Here is an 18,994-nt window from a genome sequence, read left to right on the forward strand (position 1 = left end):
CCTGCAGCCCGGGAGGGGGCGGGCATTGTTCGGCCGCCGCCGCCGCCACCGCTGCGCGGGGACATGGGGGCCGACCGGCGCCTGGGGCCGGGCCTGGAGAGGTCGCCGAGCCGCCGCTGAGGCGGGCCCTGCGCGCAGCCGGGCGGTGCAGGTGAGGCCGGCCGCGCCATGGTGGACCCTGTGGGCTTCGCTGAGGCGTGGAAGGCGCAGTTCCCGGACTCTGAGCCGCCGCGCATGGAGCTGCGCTCGGTGGGCGACATCGAGCAGGAACTGGAGCGCTGCAAGGCCTCCATCCGGCGCCTGGAGCAGGAGGTGAACCAGGAGCGCTTCCGCATGATCTACCTGCAGACGCTGCTGGCCAAGGAGAAGAAGAGCTACGACCGGCAGCGCTGGGGCTTCCGACGCGCGGCGCAACCCCCCGACGGCGCCGCCGAGCCCCGTGCGTCCGCACAGCGCCCGCCGCCCGTGCCCGCCGACGGCGCCGACCCGCCGCCTGCCGAGGAGCCCGAGGCCCGACCCGACGGAGAGGGCTCCCCGAGCAAGGCCAGGCCCGGGGCCGCCCGCAGGCCCGGAGCCGCCGCGGCCTTGGACCGGGAAGACCGCGGGCCCCCCACCAGCGTGGCGGCCCTCAGGTCCAACTTTGAGAGGATCCGGAAGGGCCACGGCCAGCCCGGAGCCGCGGACACCGAGAAGCCCTTCTACGTAAACGTCGAGTTTCACCATGAGCGCGGTCTGGTGAAGGTCAACGACAAAGAAGTATCTGACCGGATCAGCTCCCTGGGCAGCCAAGCGATGCAGATGGAGCGTAAGAAGTCCCAGCACGGCACCGGGCCGAGCCTGGGGGACGCACCCAGGTCCTCTAACCGGGGCCGTACCTCGGAGAGCAGCTGCGGCCTCGACGGCGACTACGAGGACGCGGAGCTGAACCCCCGCTTCCTGAAGGACAACCTGATCAATGCCAACGGCGGCAGCAGACCCCCTTGGCCGCCCCTGGAGTACCAGCCCTACCAGAGCATCTACGTTGGGGGTATGATGATGGAAGGGGAGGGCAAGGGCCCGCTCCTGCGTAGCCAGAGCACCTCGGAGCAGGAGAAGCGCCTTACCTGGCCCCGCAGGTCCTACTCCCCTCGGAGCTTTGAGGACAGCGGAGGGGGCTACACGCCAGATTGCAGCTCCAACGAGAACCTCACCTCCAGCGAGGAGGACTTCTCCTCCGGCCAGTCCAGCCGCGTGTCCCCCAGCCCCACCACCTACCGCATGTTTCGAGACAAGAGCCGGTCACCCTCACAGAACTCACAGCAATCCTTTGACAGCAGCAGCCCCCCGACGCCGCAGTGCCAGAAGCGGCACCGGCAGGGCCAGGTCATCGTGTCGGAGGCCACCATCGTGGGCGTCCGCAAGACCGGGCAGATCTGGCCCAGCGATGGGGACAGCTTGTCCGGCAGGCTGCCTCAGGATGGCACCTTCCATGGAGACGCAGGTGGGTACCTCCACCACCTTGGGTGGGCACACCTGCCCTCTGACTGGAAACGATTGAAAAGAAAAGGGGTCGTTGGCCAAGGGAGAAATAGGTAGATAACCTTTTTCGGATTGATTTTCACGCTGGACAGGAAGGATTCATGCTCTTCTTGTGCCTGAACAAACGCCATCCCCCCACTTTCTCCTGAATGCAGATTCCCAGTGTTTGGACTGCAGTTGGGTTGGGAGGGGCGGTGTGTGGGGATGGTAGGCGGCTGTTCCTTTGGTTCTGGAGTGGTGTGCTTCTTGTGGGAGTACTCTCTGGGTTGGGACCATGGTGCCCTGGGCAGTGATCTCCTTGCCTTTGATCATGCTACGCTAGGCAGTGGGGATGGTATTAAGTGGGGGCCATCTCTGCTGTCTGGAACGGGTGTTTTCAGTAGAGATTGATCTGTGTCTTGGGAATTCCCTGCCACCCCGACTGTTCCTGACCTGGAAGAGTTACGAGACACGTCTGGAGAACCCAAGATGTGCTAGCTGCTTCCAGGCCATAGAAAGTGTCAGGTTCGCTTGCTAACCGTCGGCCCGAATGCAAGTCAGAGCAGGTGAAAATAGGAATTAGGAGGAAGTGAGGTGACAGGCAGTTCTGACTCAGTGGGCCACTGCAAATCGACAGGGGCAAAGATTTTATCCAGGGCTGAAGCACAGCCACACCTGTTCTGATTTGCCTGGCTTTGATGGCAGACATCACCCATCATTACTCATCCATAGGTTCTTGTGTGCATCTTACACCAGCTTCATTTTCTGATCCTTCAGTGCACTCTTGCTTCCTTGGCTTCCCAAGGATGAGTATACACTGGTGCTCATTTTGGCCTCCTAATCCGTGGTCTGACTCTTGGGATCAAACCCATAGAATTGTGTATATAACTTTGGGGGTGATGACTGGGTTTTAAGATCCAGGCACAGTTTGTAAGATTGGAGTAAGAAGAGGGTGGGGCGGGTGTGGGGTTTGGATGGGCTGTGTGTGTGTGTGTGTGTGTGTGTGTGTGGCTGGGGGGAATCTCTTGGAGTCCCAGTCCCTGTTGGGCTGATCTGGTTTTCTGCTCCATTGATTTTTCTTTTTCTGCTGATGGAGTTGTATGTGCTTCCATCCTGAGAATCCTCTTGAAACAAGTAAGGCTATTTTTGGCTCTGTCAAGAGGCCTTTTTGTGATCAGTGCTCTGTCCTGTTTGTTTTAGATACAGCCAGTTGCTGATCTTCCATTTGCAGCTTGGGGTGGCTGCGGCCTGCTGCTCAGACCTGTGGCCAGACCCAGTTGCATCCCCTGGGTCCCTTGCTGGGGGTGGAAGGCTGTAGTATTTAGAAGCCTGCTTTGCAGGCAGAGTGGCTCCTCTGGGGTCTGGAGGATTGCCCTGTGGTCACTGGGCACCAGCCTTGTCTGGCCAGCTGTCGACGGAGCCAGCCAGCTTGAACTGGCCGGGATCCCGCACCGGGATGCGGGAGAACGTGCTCAATAAAGAAAATGAGAGGTTTTCATGGAGACCTGCAATCTGAACTGGTATTCTCTTACTGATGGTGAATTCTGAGTTTCCAGAAAGTGGGGACCGGTCGGACCGAATGTGTTCTCAGTAGGTTGCCCTTTGGGCTCTCTTCCGCTTCTCTTCGACTCCTCTGGCCTCTCTCTCATACAGCTGCTGCCAGCGTGAGACCCTGGCTCTGTGTGTAACCCATGGTAGGCTCTCAGAAAATGGCTGCAGGGTTAATTTTACAACTCGGACCCCACTCTGAGGACTTTCTGGATCTTTCTCTGAATGTCTTCAAGGCCCCATGTTTTCTCTCCTGTTAGGTTTTAGCTCTGGGAGTCTTCAGCTCTGTGCTCAGCACTCCTCTGAGGGTAGTGGCTGGAGGGGAAGGAGGGAACCTGTGCTGGCAAAGCCATCTGTCTCTTTCCAAACTGTTTACTGATGTTCTTTAGACAGCCGTGGGGCCTGCTGGCCAGGGCTGTGCCCTGCAGAGGGACAAAGAGGAAAATCACAGCATGGAAGGGAGTGGAAGCACCCTAATTTTTCACAGCAGCAGCAGACATGGAGACCCGGATCTAATAGCCTCAGCATCCCTTTGGATGTGTGTGCTCTCATATTTTTGAGTTGAGGGCCCCTGGTGTCAAGGGAAGAAGCTGAAATGACCACCTGCCACTTTGTGCCAGGCATGGGGACGGTGTGCCTCATGCAGGGCCCCTCACAGGCTCTTACATCACCCTGTGATGGGTCTGCCCAACCATAGCTGAAGATGAAACCAGGAAGTGGCAGAGCTGGGATTCCAGGGGTTCCGGGTCCCTGCGGGAATGCAAATGCGTTCCTTCTGGAACGTGGCCACCTTAGGGTGTTCTCTGCATCGCCCTACACTGAACCTGAAAATCATGACTGGATTGGTCCAGGGGTGCTTCCCCTGCACACACTCAGGGCCCATCAGCCGTGAGCCCTGCTGTGTGCGAGCCCTTCCCTTTCTACCATGCAGGCGACATAGAAAGAGAGAGTGTAGTCCTTGCCATCCGGGAGCTTACAGGTTAATGGGAGACAGGAGCACACACATACATCGTTTATGTGTTCAGAGAGAGTGAGATCAGGGAAGCTTCCGGAGGCAGCAGAACTGGAGAGAGGCCTCACCTGTCTGCACATGTCTAGTGGCAAAGAGTGGGGAAAGCTGGCTGCCCTGAGGAGTGGTGGGAGCAAAGACTCTGGGGCACCCATGTCAGCCCTCTAACTCTGGACCGTGGTTATTTATTTATTTATTTATTTATTTATTTATTTATTTTTTACTGTGATAAAAGACACATAACTGAATTTACCATCTTAACCCATTTTAGCCATTTTTTTTTCATTTTAGCCATTTTTACGTGTCTAGTTCAGTGGCATTAAACATATACTGCTCTGTAACCATTTCCACCATCCATTTACAGAACTCTTTTCATCTTCCCCAACTGAAACTTGGGGGAAACTTCTCCCTCCTGAACGGCAGCTCCCCATTTCCTCTCCTTGAGCTCCTAAAAACCACCACTGTGCTTTCTGTTTCTATGATTTGACTACTCTTAGTACCTCATATAAACGAAATCACACTGGATCTGTTCCTCTGTGTCTGGCTTATTTCACTTAGCATAGTATTCTCAAGGTCCATCCCCATGGTAGAACAGACCGTGTTGTATTTTGAAGGCAGGGATCCCTGGTTCATTTCCGGATCTCCCAGGAAGCCTGGCTCAGAGCCGTACACATAGCACTTACTGGAAGATCCCTTCTGCCTTTTCACAGCTACAGGGTTAGGTTGTGGATTTGAGAAGTTAGGAAGCATCTTACCTCCTGTATGTGTCTCTAACTCCATCCCTGTCCTTGAACTTCCCTTTCTGAGACCTTTGGTGAGCCCTTTCACAAGAGAGACCAGACAACCCAAGAGCCTTTACTCTTCTGGTCTGAGGAATTCTTTTTTTTTTTTTTTTTTTAAGATTTTAAAATTATTTTTAAGTAATCTCTGTACCTAATGAGAGGCTTGAACTTATAACCCCAAGATCAAGAGTCACACACTCTGCCAACTGAGTCAGCCAGGCGCCCTGCAGGTCTGAGGAATTCTTGATCTGAACACTCAGCCCCGGTGTCCCTCGGCCCCTTTCCAAGTATCATTTGTGAGATCTGACCCCATGTCTTGTGTTTCTTTATGGGCTTTCATGTGAGTTGCTGCCCTATGTGTTCACATCTCTGTTAAGCAGTTTAATTTTCTCTTTGGATTGTGGCAGTGTGGTGTCACCAGAATGATCATTGCTTTGTTTTTCCCTTGGGTGATTGAACGGATCAGCCACCAGTTAGATTGAGTAACTCTGGGCCAGGAAAAGGTCACTCAGGCCTTGCATTGGCTCGATCATCATCTCTTTACATCAGAGCCCGTGGTCACCTTTGAACTGAGTATAGGCTCCTCTCGTGAGCAGAGGCCGAGTGGACAGAACCAACCAGGTAGAGTCTGAGACCATTGAGTCATCAACAGGGTGGAAGCAGAGTCTAGTTCAAATATTATAAGGGTTTTCCAATTCTGGAAGGATGACTTCCTTGTTTTGGGAACAGAATGAAATATTTCACTAATTCACTAAAGAAGGAGCTAGCTGGGAATGCTGTCGATTTGCGTGGCTCTAGGGAAGGAATGTGCCTTTTCCATTCCTCCCTTTTGTCTCAGGCTTCTGTAGCCACCTCCCCTCGCTGGCCAGGAGTCCTGTGGCCCTGTGTATGTGACTGCTGCCTTTATTAGGACAAAGCATCTAGGTGAACCATAAGCTCAGCCCACTTGGGAGAAGACCCGGCAGTGCCTGAGGCAGCTCACCTATCTGCAGCTCACCCCTGTGATTTGAGGGGTTCCTCATTCACAACGAATAGACGGGCATTTTCAAGTGCGCTCAGGTTGTCAAACATTAGGCCTGAGTTTTGACTGTGGCTGCTTTTTAGATCAAGGTTCAGGAGGTAGTAGGGGTGGTAGATTTATTTATTATGAATTTCATTGGGGTCCCTCCCCCTGACTAGAATACAGTCATGTAGGATTTTGTTTTGGGTTTTTAGTTTGTTTGTTTTCTGCTTTGAAAGCAATGTAGTAATTTAAATTAAAATGTTACTTAAGTGGGGCACCCTGGATGGCTCAGTTGGATAAGTGTCTGACTCTTGATTTCAGCTCAGGTCATGATCTCATACTTTGTGGGTTCGGGCCCCATGTCGGGCTCTGCACTGATAATGCAGAGGCTGCTTGGGATTCTTTCTCTCCTCTCTCTCTCTCTCTTTCTCTCTCTGTCTCTGTGTGCCCTCCCCTGCTTGCTCTTGCTCACTGTCTCTCAAAAAAATGAAACATTAAGAAAAATGTTACTTGTATAACATGTGATAGGTCTATTTATTTTATTATGGTAAAACATATGTAACAAAATGCACCATTTTGTTTTTTTATTTTTTATTTTTTTATTTAAAAATTTTTTTAATGTTTTATTTATTTTTGAGACCGAGAGAGACAGAGCATGAGCAGAGGAGGGGCAGAGAGAGAGGGAGACACAGATTCCGAAGCAGGCTCCAGACTCTGAGCTGTCAGCACAGAGCCCAGTGCAAGGCTCGAACCCACAAACTGTGAGATCGTGACCTGAGCCGAAGTTGGACGCTTAACCAACTGAGCCACCCAGGCGCCCCAAAATGCACCATTTTAGCCATTGTTAAGTTTACTGTTCAGTGTCATTAAATACATTCACATTGTGCAACCATCACCACCATCCATGTCCAGAACTTTTTCATCTTGCAAAACTGAAACTCTGTCCCGGTTCAGCACTAACTCATCTTCTCTCCAGCCCAGCCCCTGGCAACCACCAATCTACTCTCTGTCCCGGTGAATTGGTCCCTCGGTCCCTCATATAAGTGGAATCCTGTAATATCTGTCCTTCTGTGTCTGGTTTATTTCACTCAAGTAGGGTTTTGAAGTTGCCAGGAGCAGTAGTCTCATCCTTAATTTCCGTTTCTAATCTTAATAGGTATGTTCTCTTTAGGAAAACACCTGTTAGTGATGGTGATATTTCCTTGGCTTTCACACCCACGTTTGTAAAGTGGCCCCTTGTATTAGTTTGCTAGGGCTGCTATAACAAAACAGCAGATGGTTTAAGTAACAGGAATTTTTATTTCTAGAGGCTAGTATTCCAAGATCAAGGTGCTGTCAGGGTTGGTTTCCTCGGAGGCCTCTGTCCTTGGCTTGGTTTGCAAATGCTCCCCTGCTGCTCTTACCCCCCACCCCGCCTCTTCACATGGTCATCCCTCTGTTCCCGTGTACCCCTGATGCCTCTCCATGTGTCCAAAATGTCCTCTTCTTATAAGGACACAATTCATTTGAGTTAAGGCCTACCCTAACCACCCCATTTTAAGTTAACCACCTCTTTAAAGACCCCATCTCCAAATGCAGTCATGTTGAAGTATTGGACTCACTCCATGAGTCCCTCATTGGGCAACAGAGGAAAGGCTGCCATGACAATGAGAGATGGAGCCTGTGCTAGCCTCACCGGCTGTGTTTCAGGAAGAATTTGAGTAATGTGTTGTACGGGAGCCTCGTAGAGCCAAGAAAACACAGCCTGGCATCAGGAGGGCTGTGTCCTAAAGTTCTACGGGTTGCCACATCTCGCTCCTTGCCTAACAAATTAGTGGTTGGACCACGTTATTGGTAAGATCCTTTTGTCCTATTCGATTTTTTTTTTCTTTAAAATTTTAGGTTATTAGCACAGCTCTTCCCATATCTTTTTTATCCTGCTTTCTACCTACCTTTCTGTTACCAAGGCAACCACCTCTCCCCATTCAGTCACTCAGAAGTATTTATTAAGTATCTACTGTGTGCTGCGTACTGTCTCTAAGGAAATTCTCTCTCGCCTTTATTCACAGATTTGTGGAAAGGCTAATCTCCAGGGGCCTTGTCTTTAAACACACACACACACACACACACACACACACACACACACAATTCTTCTTTTAATTTTAAAAAAAGTAAAATAAAAACGAACACACTAAAACAAAATCTTTGTGATGTCCTGGCGTCTTCCCTAACTATATCTTTCTTCCACTATATGTTTGCAGCTATTTCCTGTTAATCTTGTGTCTCTCTGACTTCCTTCTCCAGGATAGTGAAATCCTTAAGACAAGGTCCTACCTTGGTGTCCTAGGACATGCCTCAGTCTAGGCTCTTAACCATGTTTGATGAGATAGTGGTGTACCGAGCCCATGCGGATCTGTCTGTGTTTTGGATTTTGTGGGTGTTTGTGGGTTAGAGAAGAAATGAGACCCTTTCTCTGAGGTCCCTGTTTGCTCAGACCCTTCCCTGTTCTTAATTTCACTTAACCCCATCAGGTAAGTGGCACTGGATTTTCGGGGGCCCAGTGATACATGTGCCCCAGGAAGGAAAAGCTTTGGAAATTATCTGAGATGATTTTTCCTTCTTTGCTGAGGCTTGCTCTTCCCCTGTTCAACCTTAGAGAGCTTCCCGAGTCCTCAGACTGGGGCCTGCTAATTAGCTGTCTTGGATTCTAGCACTTGCTACTGTGACCTTGCAAAATGACTGGACAGGGATGGTGGCCGACGCCCAAGGGAGACATGGCTGGCGGGTTCAAAGATGCGCCTGCTGAGGTCTGGTGCAGAAAGACTGTGATGCCTCACCTGTGTAGTAACTACACCTTTGGTGGAGGCTGTTTCATGTGCCCTCAACATTCTTGTGCCGTGGCTGGAGCGAGATTATGAACTTAATTATATGCCATCAACTGACTGGATCTGAGGGGTTGTGAGACAAACACACTTGCCCAAGGTCAAGCGGTCGGTGGAGGGGCTGGTGCTGGCCTCTCTCCTCAGACCATGGGGTGATACCAATCACAGGAGAGTGGTCACAGAGTGACCCCCCGCCCAGTAGGTGGAAGGGATGTTCAGCAAACACGTTTCAGGCAGGAATGGTGCTGAGTGTCAGGCAACAGGCTTCCCAGCAGGTCATTTTCGGTCTGCTGGCGAGACAGCCACATAAAGCTAAGTGCCGTGATAGGAATCGTCTGGTCCCAGCCTTTAGGCAGGTCCATGAATGTATCAGCCACCCAAGAAATGTCCTTTTTTCTCTTTTATTTTGCAAATATCTCAGGAAATTTCCTCACTCTCCCTACATCCTCCTGAGGCACTTTGCTAAGATTCATTCCTGTAGCAAGTCATGTGACAAAGGGCCCAAGAGGACAAAAATGTTCGAGGATACTGCCTGTCTGCCTTTTCTACCCAGCGGTCAAGGGCTGAGAGTGGGGGTTGGTGGAGGCTAACGGTGCTCTGCTGTGAGCAGGTTCCAGGAGGTGCAGAGGCACAAGGCCTGGCTGAGAAGACGTGACAGAGATGCTGGCCACATGCATGGAGGGTCAGTGCATGGCCCAAGGAGCACTAGGAAGGAACCATCTCTGGCTGGCCAAGAGATGCAAGGGGACACTAGAAGGATAGGGAGAGACCTGCTGCTCCAACCACAGCAAATCCAGGGATAGAGCAGGCCAAGGGAATTGCCACTCAGAGTACTTCTGTTGCCTTAAGAAGAGCCTTTGAAGATCCTTTGAAGATTGACTTCATTTTAAAGGCTTGGTGTGCTCTTTTTAAAATATGCTGCTGGAGGGGTGCCTGGGTGGCTTAGTCAGTTAAATGTCTGACTCTTGATTTCAGCTCAGGTCGTGATCTCATGGCTCGTGGGCTGACGCTCTGTGTGGAGGTCTGTGGTGACAGTGCAGAGCCTGCATGGGATTCTGTGTCTCCCTCTTTCTCTTCCCCTCCCCTGCTCGCTATCTCTCTTTCTCTCTCAAAATAAATAAATAAACATTAAAAAATATATATGCTTCTAGAGTCATTTGGCATGCCCCATAGAGCAGGAAGAGATTCTCTGCATATCATATATATACATATATACTTGCAAGTGACAAGGTAGATATTCTAGAAGCAATCTAGAGGCAATGTATGTCAACCTAGTCCGGGGAGAAAATGCAGACATTAAAGGTAGATCCAGGGTGTGGTCCTGCACAGGGTGTTCATTCTGTGGGCTGGAGACCATGGCCCCTTCCTTGGGAGACTTTGAGGGAACATGAGTGCATAGAGCGAGTGGTCCCTGGGGGTCTGGTCCCTTGTCTGGTCTCATGAAGTCTCCCTCTTAGGCATCTAATGCAGGTTGATTGAGTGCCATTTAGCAAGAGATTTTAAAGGAGAAATGCATAATTCAGTAGGTGCAGGCCATTTTACCCACTTGGCTCGGCAAGAGTGCCCAGTATGAGCTCCAGGGGTTCCAGGGGTCTGCCATGGCCGTGGGCCCCATCTTTTCCCTCTCATAGTGTATCTTTGGGCGTCGAGTGGAGTTCTTACATCCTAAATGTACAGCATATATCTTTTCTGCATCATGGCCGCAAATGAAGCTTTCGCTACTTCCTCTGCTATGATGTGCCATCAACCCAGGCTACCTGGGGCTACACACCGATGTTGCCGAGCCCTCCATGCTGGGGCCACATCCACCCACTAGTTGTGTAGAGTGAGGTCCTCTTGCAGTGTTCCCGATTGTGTGGACTTATGGCTTTGGGGGGCCTCAGAAACTAGAGGCTGGAGGAAGAGAGAGACCTTAATTTTTCTCATAGAGTCCCCCCCCCAACCAAGTTTGTGGAGGAAAGGCTTAGAACCACTTTGTTCTCACTTTCAGTGATTGTGAGGCCTCAAGAGAGGAAATGAAAACCCAGACTTTCTTATTTTAATAGGAAATAAAGGAGGAAGACGGGAAGCCCTGAAAATTACTAATGCTTTGTCATATGCAGGCTCTATCTGCAGATTGCCTAAGGCTGCACAGACCAGAGGGTGTTGCTTTGTGTACAGTTGGGGAGGATACTGGAGAGCTGGCCCCGGCCCTGGCAGGGTGATGTGAGGTGTGCGGGGGGGCAGCCCCTGGAGCAGGAGGGTGGGTGAGGAGCTGGCCCGCATTGTGAGCTGTGGGGCGTGGGGAAGAGCTGGGCGATATTCCCCCAGAGCCTCAGGGGCAGTCAGGGTGGCCCACAGTGACCACTGCCATCTGCTGTTCCCCAGCCACACCTGACCCTCTCCTTGAGGGGCTGGGGCAGCTGGAGCTGTAGCACACCTGGGGCAGGCAGAGCTCTGTCTCTTTTTCTCTTCACTGTCTTTGAAATGTTTATTTTGTGTTTATTTTTGAGAGAGAGAGTGTGGGGGAAGGGCAGAGGGAGAGGGAGACACAGAATCTGCAGCAGGTTCCAGGCTCTGAGCTGTCAGCACAGAGCCCAACTCAGGGCTCAAACTCACAAACTGCGAGATCATGACCCGAGCCGAAGTTGGACACTTAACCGACTGAGCCCCCCAGGCTCCCCCTCCTCACTGTCTTTTTAAGAGCTCCAGAAAATCTTGCTTGGAGACCTAGAGGTGTGTGCGGTTTCCATCCTGTCTCGGGCCTGCTATGATGGGAGGCAGCTAATTCCCTGGTTTCCCTCCCTTCACCTGTAAATGAGGAGCTATGTTCCTGACTGGTGGTGGTGTTTTTTCAATGGCTGAGGTAGAATCCACACCACAGAGTTCACTCGTTTACAGCGTGCAATTCAGTGTTTTTTGGTATATTCACAGGGTTACGCAACCATCACCACTGTCTAATTTGAGAAAATTTTTCCATCACCTCAAAAGAAAACTGCTCCGTTTAGCCACCATGACCCCCCCTCTCCCACAGGCCCTGGCCCCCACCACTCTACTTTCTGTCTCTGTAACTTTGCCTTTTTGGGACATTCACCTGAATGGGATTGTGTAACGTGGCCTTTTTGGCAGGGTAAGGTTTCAGGGTTCCTCCATGTTGTCGCATTTCAGCACCACCTCATTCCTTTTGGCAGCTGAGTAATGTTCCAGACGGTGTTTTGGTACATGGCTGGTTGGGCCCTGACCCACTCTGCTGGTTCATGGGGACCTTGGTCAGGCCTGTGTCTGGAGGTTCTGGAGGGACTGGTGGAGTCTCCTTTTCCTTGGGGAAGAGCCCTGGGGGGAATGGGATGCCGGAAGCCAAGTGGTGGCTGGGAGTTTGCTGGGCTCACCAGGAAAAGGAGCCAGGGCAGTTCAGCTTCATCCTGCCTCCAGCCTGAGGCTCCACCTCACGGGTTTGTCCATGAGGGACCTGCTTGCTCAGAGGCAGCCCTTTCCATCTGTGGACCTCTAGGGCTGTGGTTTTCCTCTAGGCGCTGCTCCCCCACCCCGTTTTTTATTGTGGTAAGATATATAGAACATAAAATATATTGTTTGAACCATGAAGTGTCCAGTTCATTGGCATTAAGTGCTTTTACCATGTCATCCAGCCATCACCACCATCCATCTCCAGAACGTTTTCATCTTCCCAGATGGGAACTCTGTCCCCATTAAATAGCAGCTCCCCGTTCCCCCTACCCCCCAGCCGCTGGCACCCACCATTCTCCTTTCCGCTCTAGGGACCTCGTATAAGTGGACTCCTAATAGCACTTGTCTTTTTGTGTCTGGATTGTTTTACTTAGCGTGATGTTTTCAGAGCTTCTTCCTCAAGCCTTTTGGTGCCAGGCGTGGGTGGTGGCTGGACCCCAAGTCCCCAAGAGGTTGAGCTGACTGAGGCCTCTGCTCAAGGGAGAAGAGCAGCCAGTGCTTTGGGTAGCATGCTGCATTTGCAGAGTTTTGCGTTTTCTCATGGATGAGCAGCAAGGACCGCCGTAGCGGAGGTATCTGAGGTTGTAGGTACAGGACTCAAGGCCATCCACTTGTTTGGACTTCTTCCACAGTTGAACAGACAGGGTGATCTTTGTCCCACAACCCTCTCTGCTGTCACGGAGTGTCTGTGATGTGAGACTGGGATGCACAGGCTGGACCAGTGATACAGGTACCCACTTCTCTTGTCCTTTCCAAAGCACGAAGGTTGCCACACCAGGCTCAGAGCCATCATCCGATTGGCTGGAAGTCCCAGTGGCCTGACCTGTGAATTACCTTAAGTGGATGTTCAACACAGCACGTTCGTTCTCTGGGTGCGTGCGCAAGCCGGTGTGTGCCAAAACAATATTTGTTTTTGCCCAAGTCTTAGACCTTAGACCAGAAAAGGTAACTCACTTTTGAGTGTTGCCTTCTGAAAGCTTTCCACTTCCTCCTGTAGGAACACGGGTTAACATGTCCACGTTCGTATTTGGAGTCATGGGATTGTCACCTAAAATGTACAATGTACTTTACAGGCCTTTTCTTCCTTGCTTCCTTCCTCCTTCCCTCCCTTCCTTCCTTCTTTCCAGTTGCTTTCTTAATGTAGAAAACGTTGCCATTTCCAAACCCCCCATGAAGCCAGAAAGACAGGACACTGAGCCCTCTCGCTCCTCAACCACTTTGGACCGCACCAGGGTCTGGCTGTACCTGTCTCACTGAACCCTTCTCTTTCCCTCATTTTCAGTGTTGTTTTTTTTTATTATGGAAAAAGTTACACATAACATAAAATGTACCATCTTAGCCACTTTATGTGCAGAGTTCAGTAGTATTAAAGTATTCTGTTTTTTAAGAGGCAAAGGGGATGGGAAAACACTGTTCTTCAGGAGGGTTTGTGCCTCCCGCTGTCCTAGGAAATATGAAGATGGTTCACATTCAGCCTTTAACTAGAGTGTGAGGAGCCTGCAGACCTGGGTAGGAGCAGGGATGAGCTGGCACTTGAAACACTGTGATGTGGGGCAGGTCTCAGGGCTCTGTGGAGAGAGTGGTGCTGGGGAGCATGTGGGCAGGGAGGCCTCTTGTCTGTCCCATGTCCTTGGGGAAGAGAGTTGCTAGCCAGAGAGTAGAGTGGGCAAGAGCTCAGAGGCTGGAAAGTAGTCACCGGGCTGAGGAAATAGCAGAACTTGTTTGGTTGGAGAATTGGTATAAAATATGGGCAGCAGGGGAGCTGAGGGTGGATCAGAGGGTTGGGGTCATGTTCTGTAGGACCCAGAAGCCAGGCTGAGGATGTTGTGCTTTCTTGGAGGGTGATGGGGCAGGTTGAAGGTTGTTGAGCAGGGGAAAGGATGCCTTTGGAGCTGGACCTCAGGAAAGGCATTTGCCAGGAGCATGCAAAATGGTCTGGTGGGAGATAGGGCCCCTGGAATTGTGTCAGTGTGAGTGGGGCTGGGGGGAGGTTGGGGAGGACAAGAGCAGACAGACAGTGGCGGGGGGGGGGTGACAGAAGAGAAAGGAGGCGAGACTGGGGGAGCCTGGGGGTTGAGAGGGCTGTGCTAGAGGCCTCAGTGCGGGGGTGGGGGGGGGGGCAGCAGGCTGCAGACCTTTAAGAGAAAGGGCCGGGCAAGGAAAGATGAGGAAGGCTGGAAGCAGGGCAGGTGTGTAGGGAGAAGAGGGCTGGAGCAGGCCTAAGATTTGCATATTTGGGGGGTCTCATGAGAGAAAGGAGGAGTCTGAGCCAAGAGGGGAGTTTATGTTGCAGAAAGGCAAAGGGGTCAGGGGTTTGGGATCGGCGTTTCTGCTCCAAGTGTCTACTCATGGGCCTGCTTGGTCCAAGTGGGAACTCCAAGGAGGTGATCAAGGTGTGTGGGGGGAGTTAGTGGCCCCAGCAGAGGACTGACCAAGTACTGAACAGCATCCAGGAGCAATGTAGCTTTACTGGCATTCAGTCACGAGGGCCTTCTGTGCATGTGTCTATGCTTCAGGGACACAGACAAGGCTCACCCTGGGGCCCAGAGGGTATGGGGTGACTGAGGGGTGAGGGGGAGAGAGATAAAGGTGGCTGTGAGGCCGGAAAGCAAGTTTGGGAGGGTTGGGGTGGGGGTCTCCCTTTAGTAGGAATGAGAGGGGACAGAGAGGTCTGCCCTATGACTGGTACAGAGGGGGAATGAAAGGGTGGCCATGTGGGTTGTGTCCCTGTGGCTGGTGGCCAAGTGTGGTTGGAGAGGAATGCAGTGATGAACCCTGTGCTAATGGGGTGTTAGATAGGGAGCTTATGGCTTAGGGGCCCCAGTGAGTCACGGTAATGGTCTGGGATCTGAGACAGCCATGCACATGGGTGCCTGGTAGGGAGGCGCTTATGGAAAAGCATCTTGTCACAGAACAGTCAGATGGGCCCACGCTTGCCCCCCAAACCAGCTGGTGAGCCACTGTTAGAATTTGGCCCTAAGAAATCCGGGTGGTGATTATTAACATAAGTGTGGTTTCCTCTCCTGTGGTATTTCTTCGGTGTCCAGATGGTGTGAGTTGTTGCAGCAGATTCTTCTCTGTGAAGAGCAGGCAAAGCTCCAGAAGGACTGTTAGAGGTGTGTGGGGCGGGAGGGTGGGGGTCTAGGAAGCGGAGTGGGGTTCCAGAAGTAGACCCGTGTGGCTCTGGAAAAGGATGTCCACAGCTCTAGAAAGAAGCCTGTGGGCTCCAGAAAGGGGCGTGTGAGGAAGCGTCAGAGACTTGGTCCCAAAATTCCTTTGTCATCTCCCGGCTTCCCTGGCCCCATGAGCCCTGTGGTTGCTTATTTATCCCCGCTTAGTCTGTGGTCTCAGGTTCCAGAAACTCTGGCAAGGAAGTCCGGGAAGGTTAATGGGCTGAGGCCCAGCCTGCTGGCTGTCTGGGGGAGGCACTTTGTTCTGCTCAGGAAATGTCTGCTGGGTTGGGCTGGGCAGCCGGGCCCCCAGAAAGCCAGCAAGGGGCCTGCTTCCTAATTCTGCAGGTGCGAAACTGTCACAGTCGGCTTTCAAGGAGCAACAGACAGGGTTGTGGCTGCCAGAGCCAGAGTGCCCTGGGAGTGCAGCAGGGGGCTTACATCTGAGAGAACAGAACATGGGTGCCTCTTTCTCATTTCTTCCCCCTTTCTCCCTGGCCCCAAAGCACTGAGTTCCCCTCCACTGTGTGAATTAATCAGAGCTGTTCCTAAGGAGAGGAGGGTCACTTTTTGTTTATTGAATTCTAAGTTGGGCATGACTAGACATGAGCATAAATATGACCTTGGACATCAAAGGCCGAGGTGGGACCTGCAGGCATTGCAGTGTGTGTTCAGACACCCAGACTGGCCTGACTCTCAGGCTCTGGGGTACACAGACCAGGCAGGAGCAGTGGGTCAGGATCCTGTACTGTCCTTGGCTGTTCCCTGTCAGCTCTGTTTTGTTTGGAAGCTTCAGAGAGGTTTTGGAAAGGCTGGGCGGGGCTGTAGTTCACTTGGAAAAAGTCTGGGGGTTTTCATTTGACTGGGACCTTTTAGGGGTCAGGGGCCAGCAGGATAGCACATGATCTTTAGGAGTCCAAGTTTTGCCTGGTATTCATGGAAGTGTGCAGACCTTGGCGCACCATAGTTGGACTCTGCTCCATGCCGCTAAGCGTGAAGGCTGTCAGCAGAGTGGTTACGGGAAATGGGGGTGTTTGGCCTGGCAGAGAATGAAAGAGGTAGGTCTCCACCCTAGCTGCCCACATAGACTGCCTCTGCTATAGTTAAAGCAGTCACACACACGTCTTCACAGCTGGTCACTCCCGGAGAATCTGATTTGTGAGGTTCTTCTTAGTTTTGTTTTGAAACCTCACAGTGTCCATGGATCAGCAGTCAGGGCATGGCTTAGCTGGGCCCTCTGTTCAGGGTCTCCCAAGGCTACAAAGTGTTGCTCAGGGCCCAGGCTCCTGTCATTCCTATCTGGGGCTCTGTGTCTCCCCCAGTTTCAGACTGTTGGCAAAAATCCAGGTCCTGGTGGTTGTAGGACTGAGGTACCATTTTCTTGCTGGCTGTCAGCTGTTCCCCGCTCCCAGACATCACCCGTCTTCATGAACAGTCCACACACGGCTGTTTGATTTCTTCCTCCAAGCTGCCTTGGGTTTCTGGAAAAGCTCTGTGAGTGATTCCCTCTGCAGCCAAGGTTGAGAACCATTCACCTCCAGGAACCCATGAGTGCTAGCTACATGCTTTAAATGGTTGGTGGGTGGAAGAGGGCACGGATTTCTTTTAGGTCGTATTTGGACAGCTGACCTGTTATTGATGACCTGAAGCTTCAGGGAGATAGGTTTCTGCTCAGTGTTAGTGGAGATTTTCTTTTCTTCCAGATTTTGTTATAAAATCATATTCTGTAATTTTATGTAGCTGAGATCTTGCTACGTTACTTGGGTGTCTTGCCTTTGTCAGTTAACGTGAGCATTTTCTTGTTTTAGTGAATATTTCTGTAAACATTTTTTTTTTAATTTTTTTATTTTTGAAAGAGAGAGAGAGACAGAGCATGAGACAGAGGGGCAGAGAGAGGGAGGCACAGAATGTGAAGAAGGCTGCAGGCTCCAGACTCCAAGCAATCAGCACAGAGCCAGATGCAGGGCACGAACCCACAAACCACGAGATCATGACCTGAGCCGAAGTCTGATGCTTAACTGACTGAGCTGCCCAGGCACCCCTGTAAACATTATTTTTAAGGCTCACATTGTTACTTTGTGATAGAGTTACAGTTTAACTGATCTGATATTAATTAATTTTGTTGGACATTTAAAGTTTTACTGAATGTAGCTGATAATTGCAGTATTTCAGTGACCATCTTTAAATTTTTTTTTTAAGTATTCTCTACATTCAACATGGGGCTTGAACCCATGACCCCAAGATCAAGTGCTGCATGTTCCACTGACTGAGCCAGCCCAGGTGCTCCAGTGAGCATCTTTTTTTTTTTTTTTTTTAAGATAAGTTTTATTGAGATATAATTCACATACCATACAGTTCATCCAGTTAAAGTGTACAATTTGAGGGCACCTGGGTGGTTCAGTGAGTTAAACGTTCAACATCGGCTCAGGTCATGATCTCACAGTTTGTGAGTTTGAGCCCTGTGTTGGATTCTGTGCTGACAGCTCAGAGCCTGGAGCCTGCTTGGATTCTGTGTCTCCTCCTCTCTCTCTGCCCCTCCCACACTCACGCTCTGTCTGTCTCTGAATAATAAATAAACATTAAAAAAACTTTTTTTAAAATTTACCATTTTAAGCATTTTTTAGTGTACGGGTCAGTGGCATTATGTACATTCACATTATTGTGCAGCCTCTAGCACCACCATCCATCTCCAAGATGCCTTTCATCCTGCAAACCTGAAACTCTGTCCCCATTAAGCACTAACTCCCTAAGCCTCCCTCCCCCATCCCCTGGCAGCCGCCCTTCTACTTTCTGTCTCTATGAATTTGACTATTCTTAGGGACCGCCTATAAATGGACTCATACAGTATTACTGGCTTATTTCTCTGAGCATAATGTCCTCAAGGTTCATCCATGGTGTAGCATGTGTCAGAATTTCCTTCTTTTCTAAGGCTGGATAATATCCCATTGTTTGCATATGCCATATTTTAAGTATACAATTCAGTGTCATTCATTACATTCAGTGAACATCTTCTGATACAGGTTTCTATTCACATTTCTGCCTCCTTCCTTGAGGGTGGGCATCTGTGAGTGGGTTTACCAAGTCAGAGGTGTTCCTGGTTTGAAGACCCTTGATACCTTCTGCCAAATTACCTTCCAGGAATGTTGTTCCAGGTTACCCTTCGTTTTAGAATTAATCCTTTACTCTCTTTGGACTTCTTTCTTGCCCTTTCCTTTTGCAGGTCTTTACTGAAGTGGTTCCATTAGGAGATAAAACTTTCCCTGAGGCAAGGGGAAGGGGGAGGAAGGCTTTGTGGAGGCTTGCCTCTCAAAACTCCAAAATTGTGGGGCGCCTGGGTGGCTCAAGTCGGTTGAGCATCTGACTTCGGCTCAGGTCATGATCTCACAGTTTGTGGGTTAGAGCTTTGAGTCGGGCTCTGTGCTGACAGCTCGAGCATGGAGCCTGCTTTGGATTCTGTGTCTCCCTCTTTCTCTCTGCCCCTCCCCCACTTGCGCTCTGTCAATGTCTCTCTCTCTCTCTCTCAAAAAAAAAAAAAAAAAAAAAATCCAAAATTGTGATCTGGGGTTTTTATCTAGCAAAGCAGGATCTGAGGTTAAGGTCTGCTTTAGGAGGCATCGGCCCTAAACTGGGTCCCATCATAACTCCTAGCTCCTTGATGTTCCCCAGAAATAGCAGGTCCC

At 50.8% G+C, this 18,994-nt stretch overlaps 1 protein-coding gene across 3 annotated transcripts in view; it reads left to right on the forward strand.

Annotated features, from left to right (window-relative positions):
• The first annotated feature begins 14 nt into the window (after positions 1–14).
• Positions 15–18,994, forward strand: part of BCR (BCR activator of RhoGEF and GTPase) — a 128,630-nt gene continuing 109,650 nt past the window's right edge. For 2 of the 3 annotated variants that reach the window (XR_005781020.1, XM_040443543.1), the window contains exon 1: positions 15–1,480. Coding sequence is in view for 2 of the 3 variants with exons in the window: in XM_040443543.1 (XP_040299477.1) it covers positions 169–1,480 (1,312 nt within the window). In the remaining variant the exon portion in view is untranslated. The remainder of the gene's footprint in view (positions 1,481–18,994) is intronic. The other variant, XM_040443542.1, reaches the window with a different exon arrangement.

This window comes from Herpailurus yagouaroundi, unplaced genomic scaffold (genome assembly GCF_014898765.1).
Source record: "Herpailurus yagouaroundi ecotype Mexico unplaced genomic scaffold, PumYag 191, whole genome shotgun sequence".
NCBI classification, from domain to species: domain Eukaryota; kingdom Metazoa; phylum Chordata; class Mammalia; order Carnivora; family Felidae; genus Herpailurus; species Herpailurus yagouaroundi.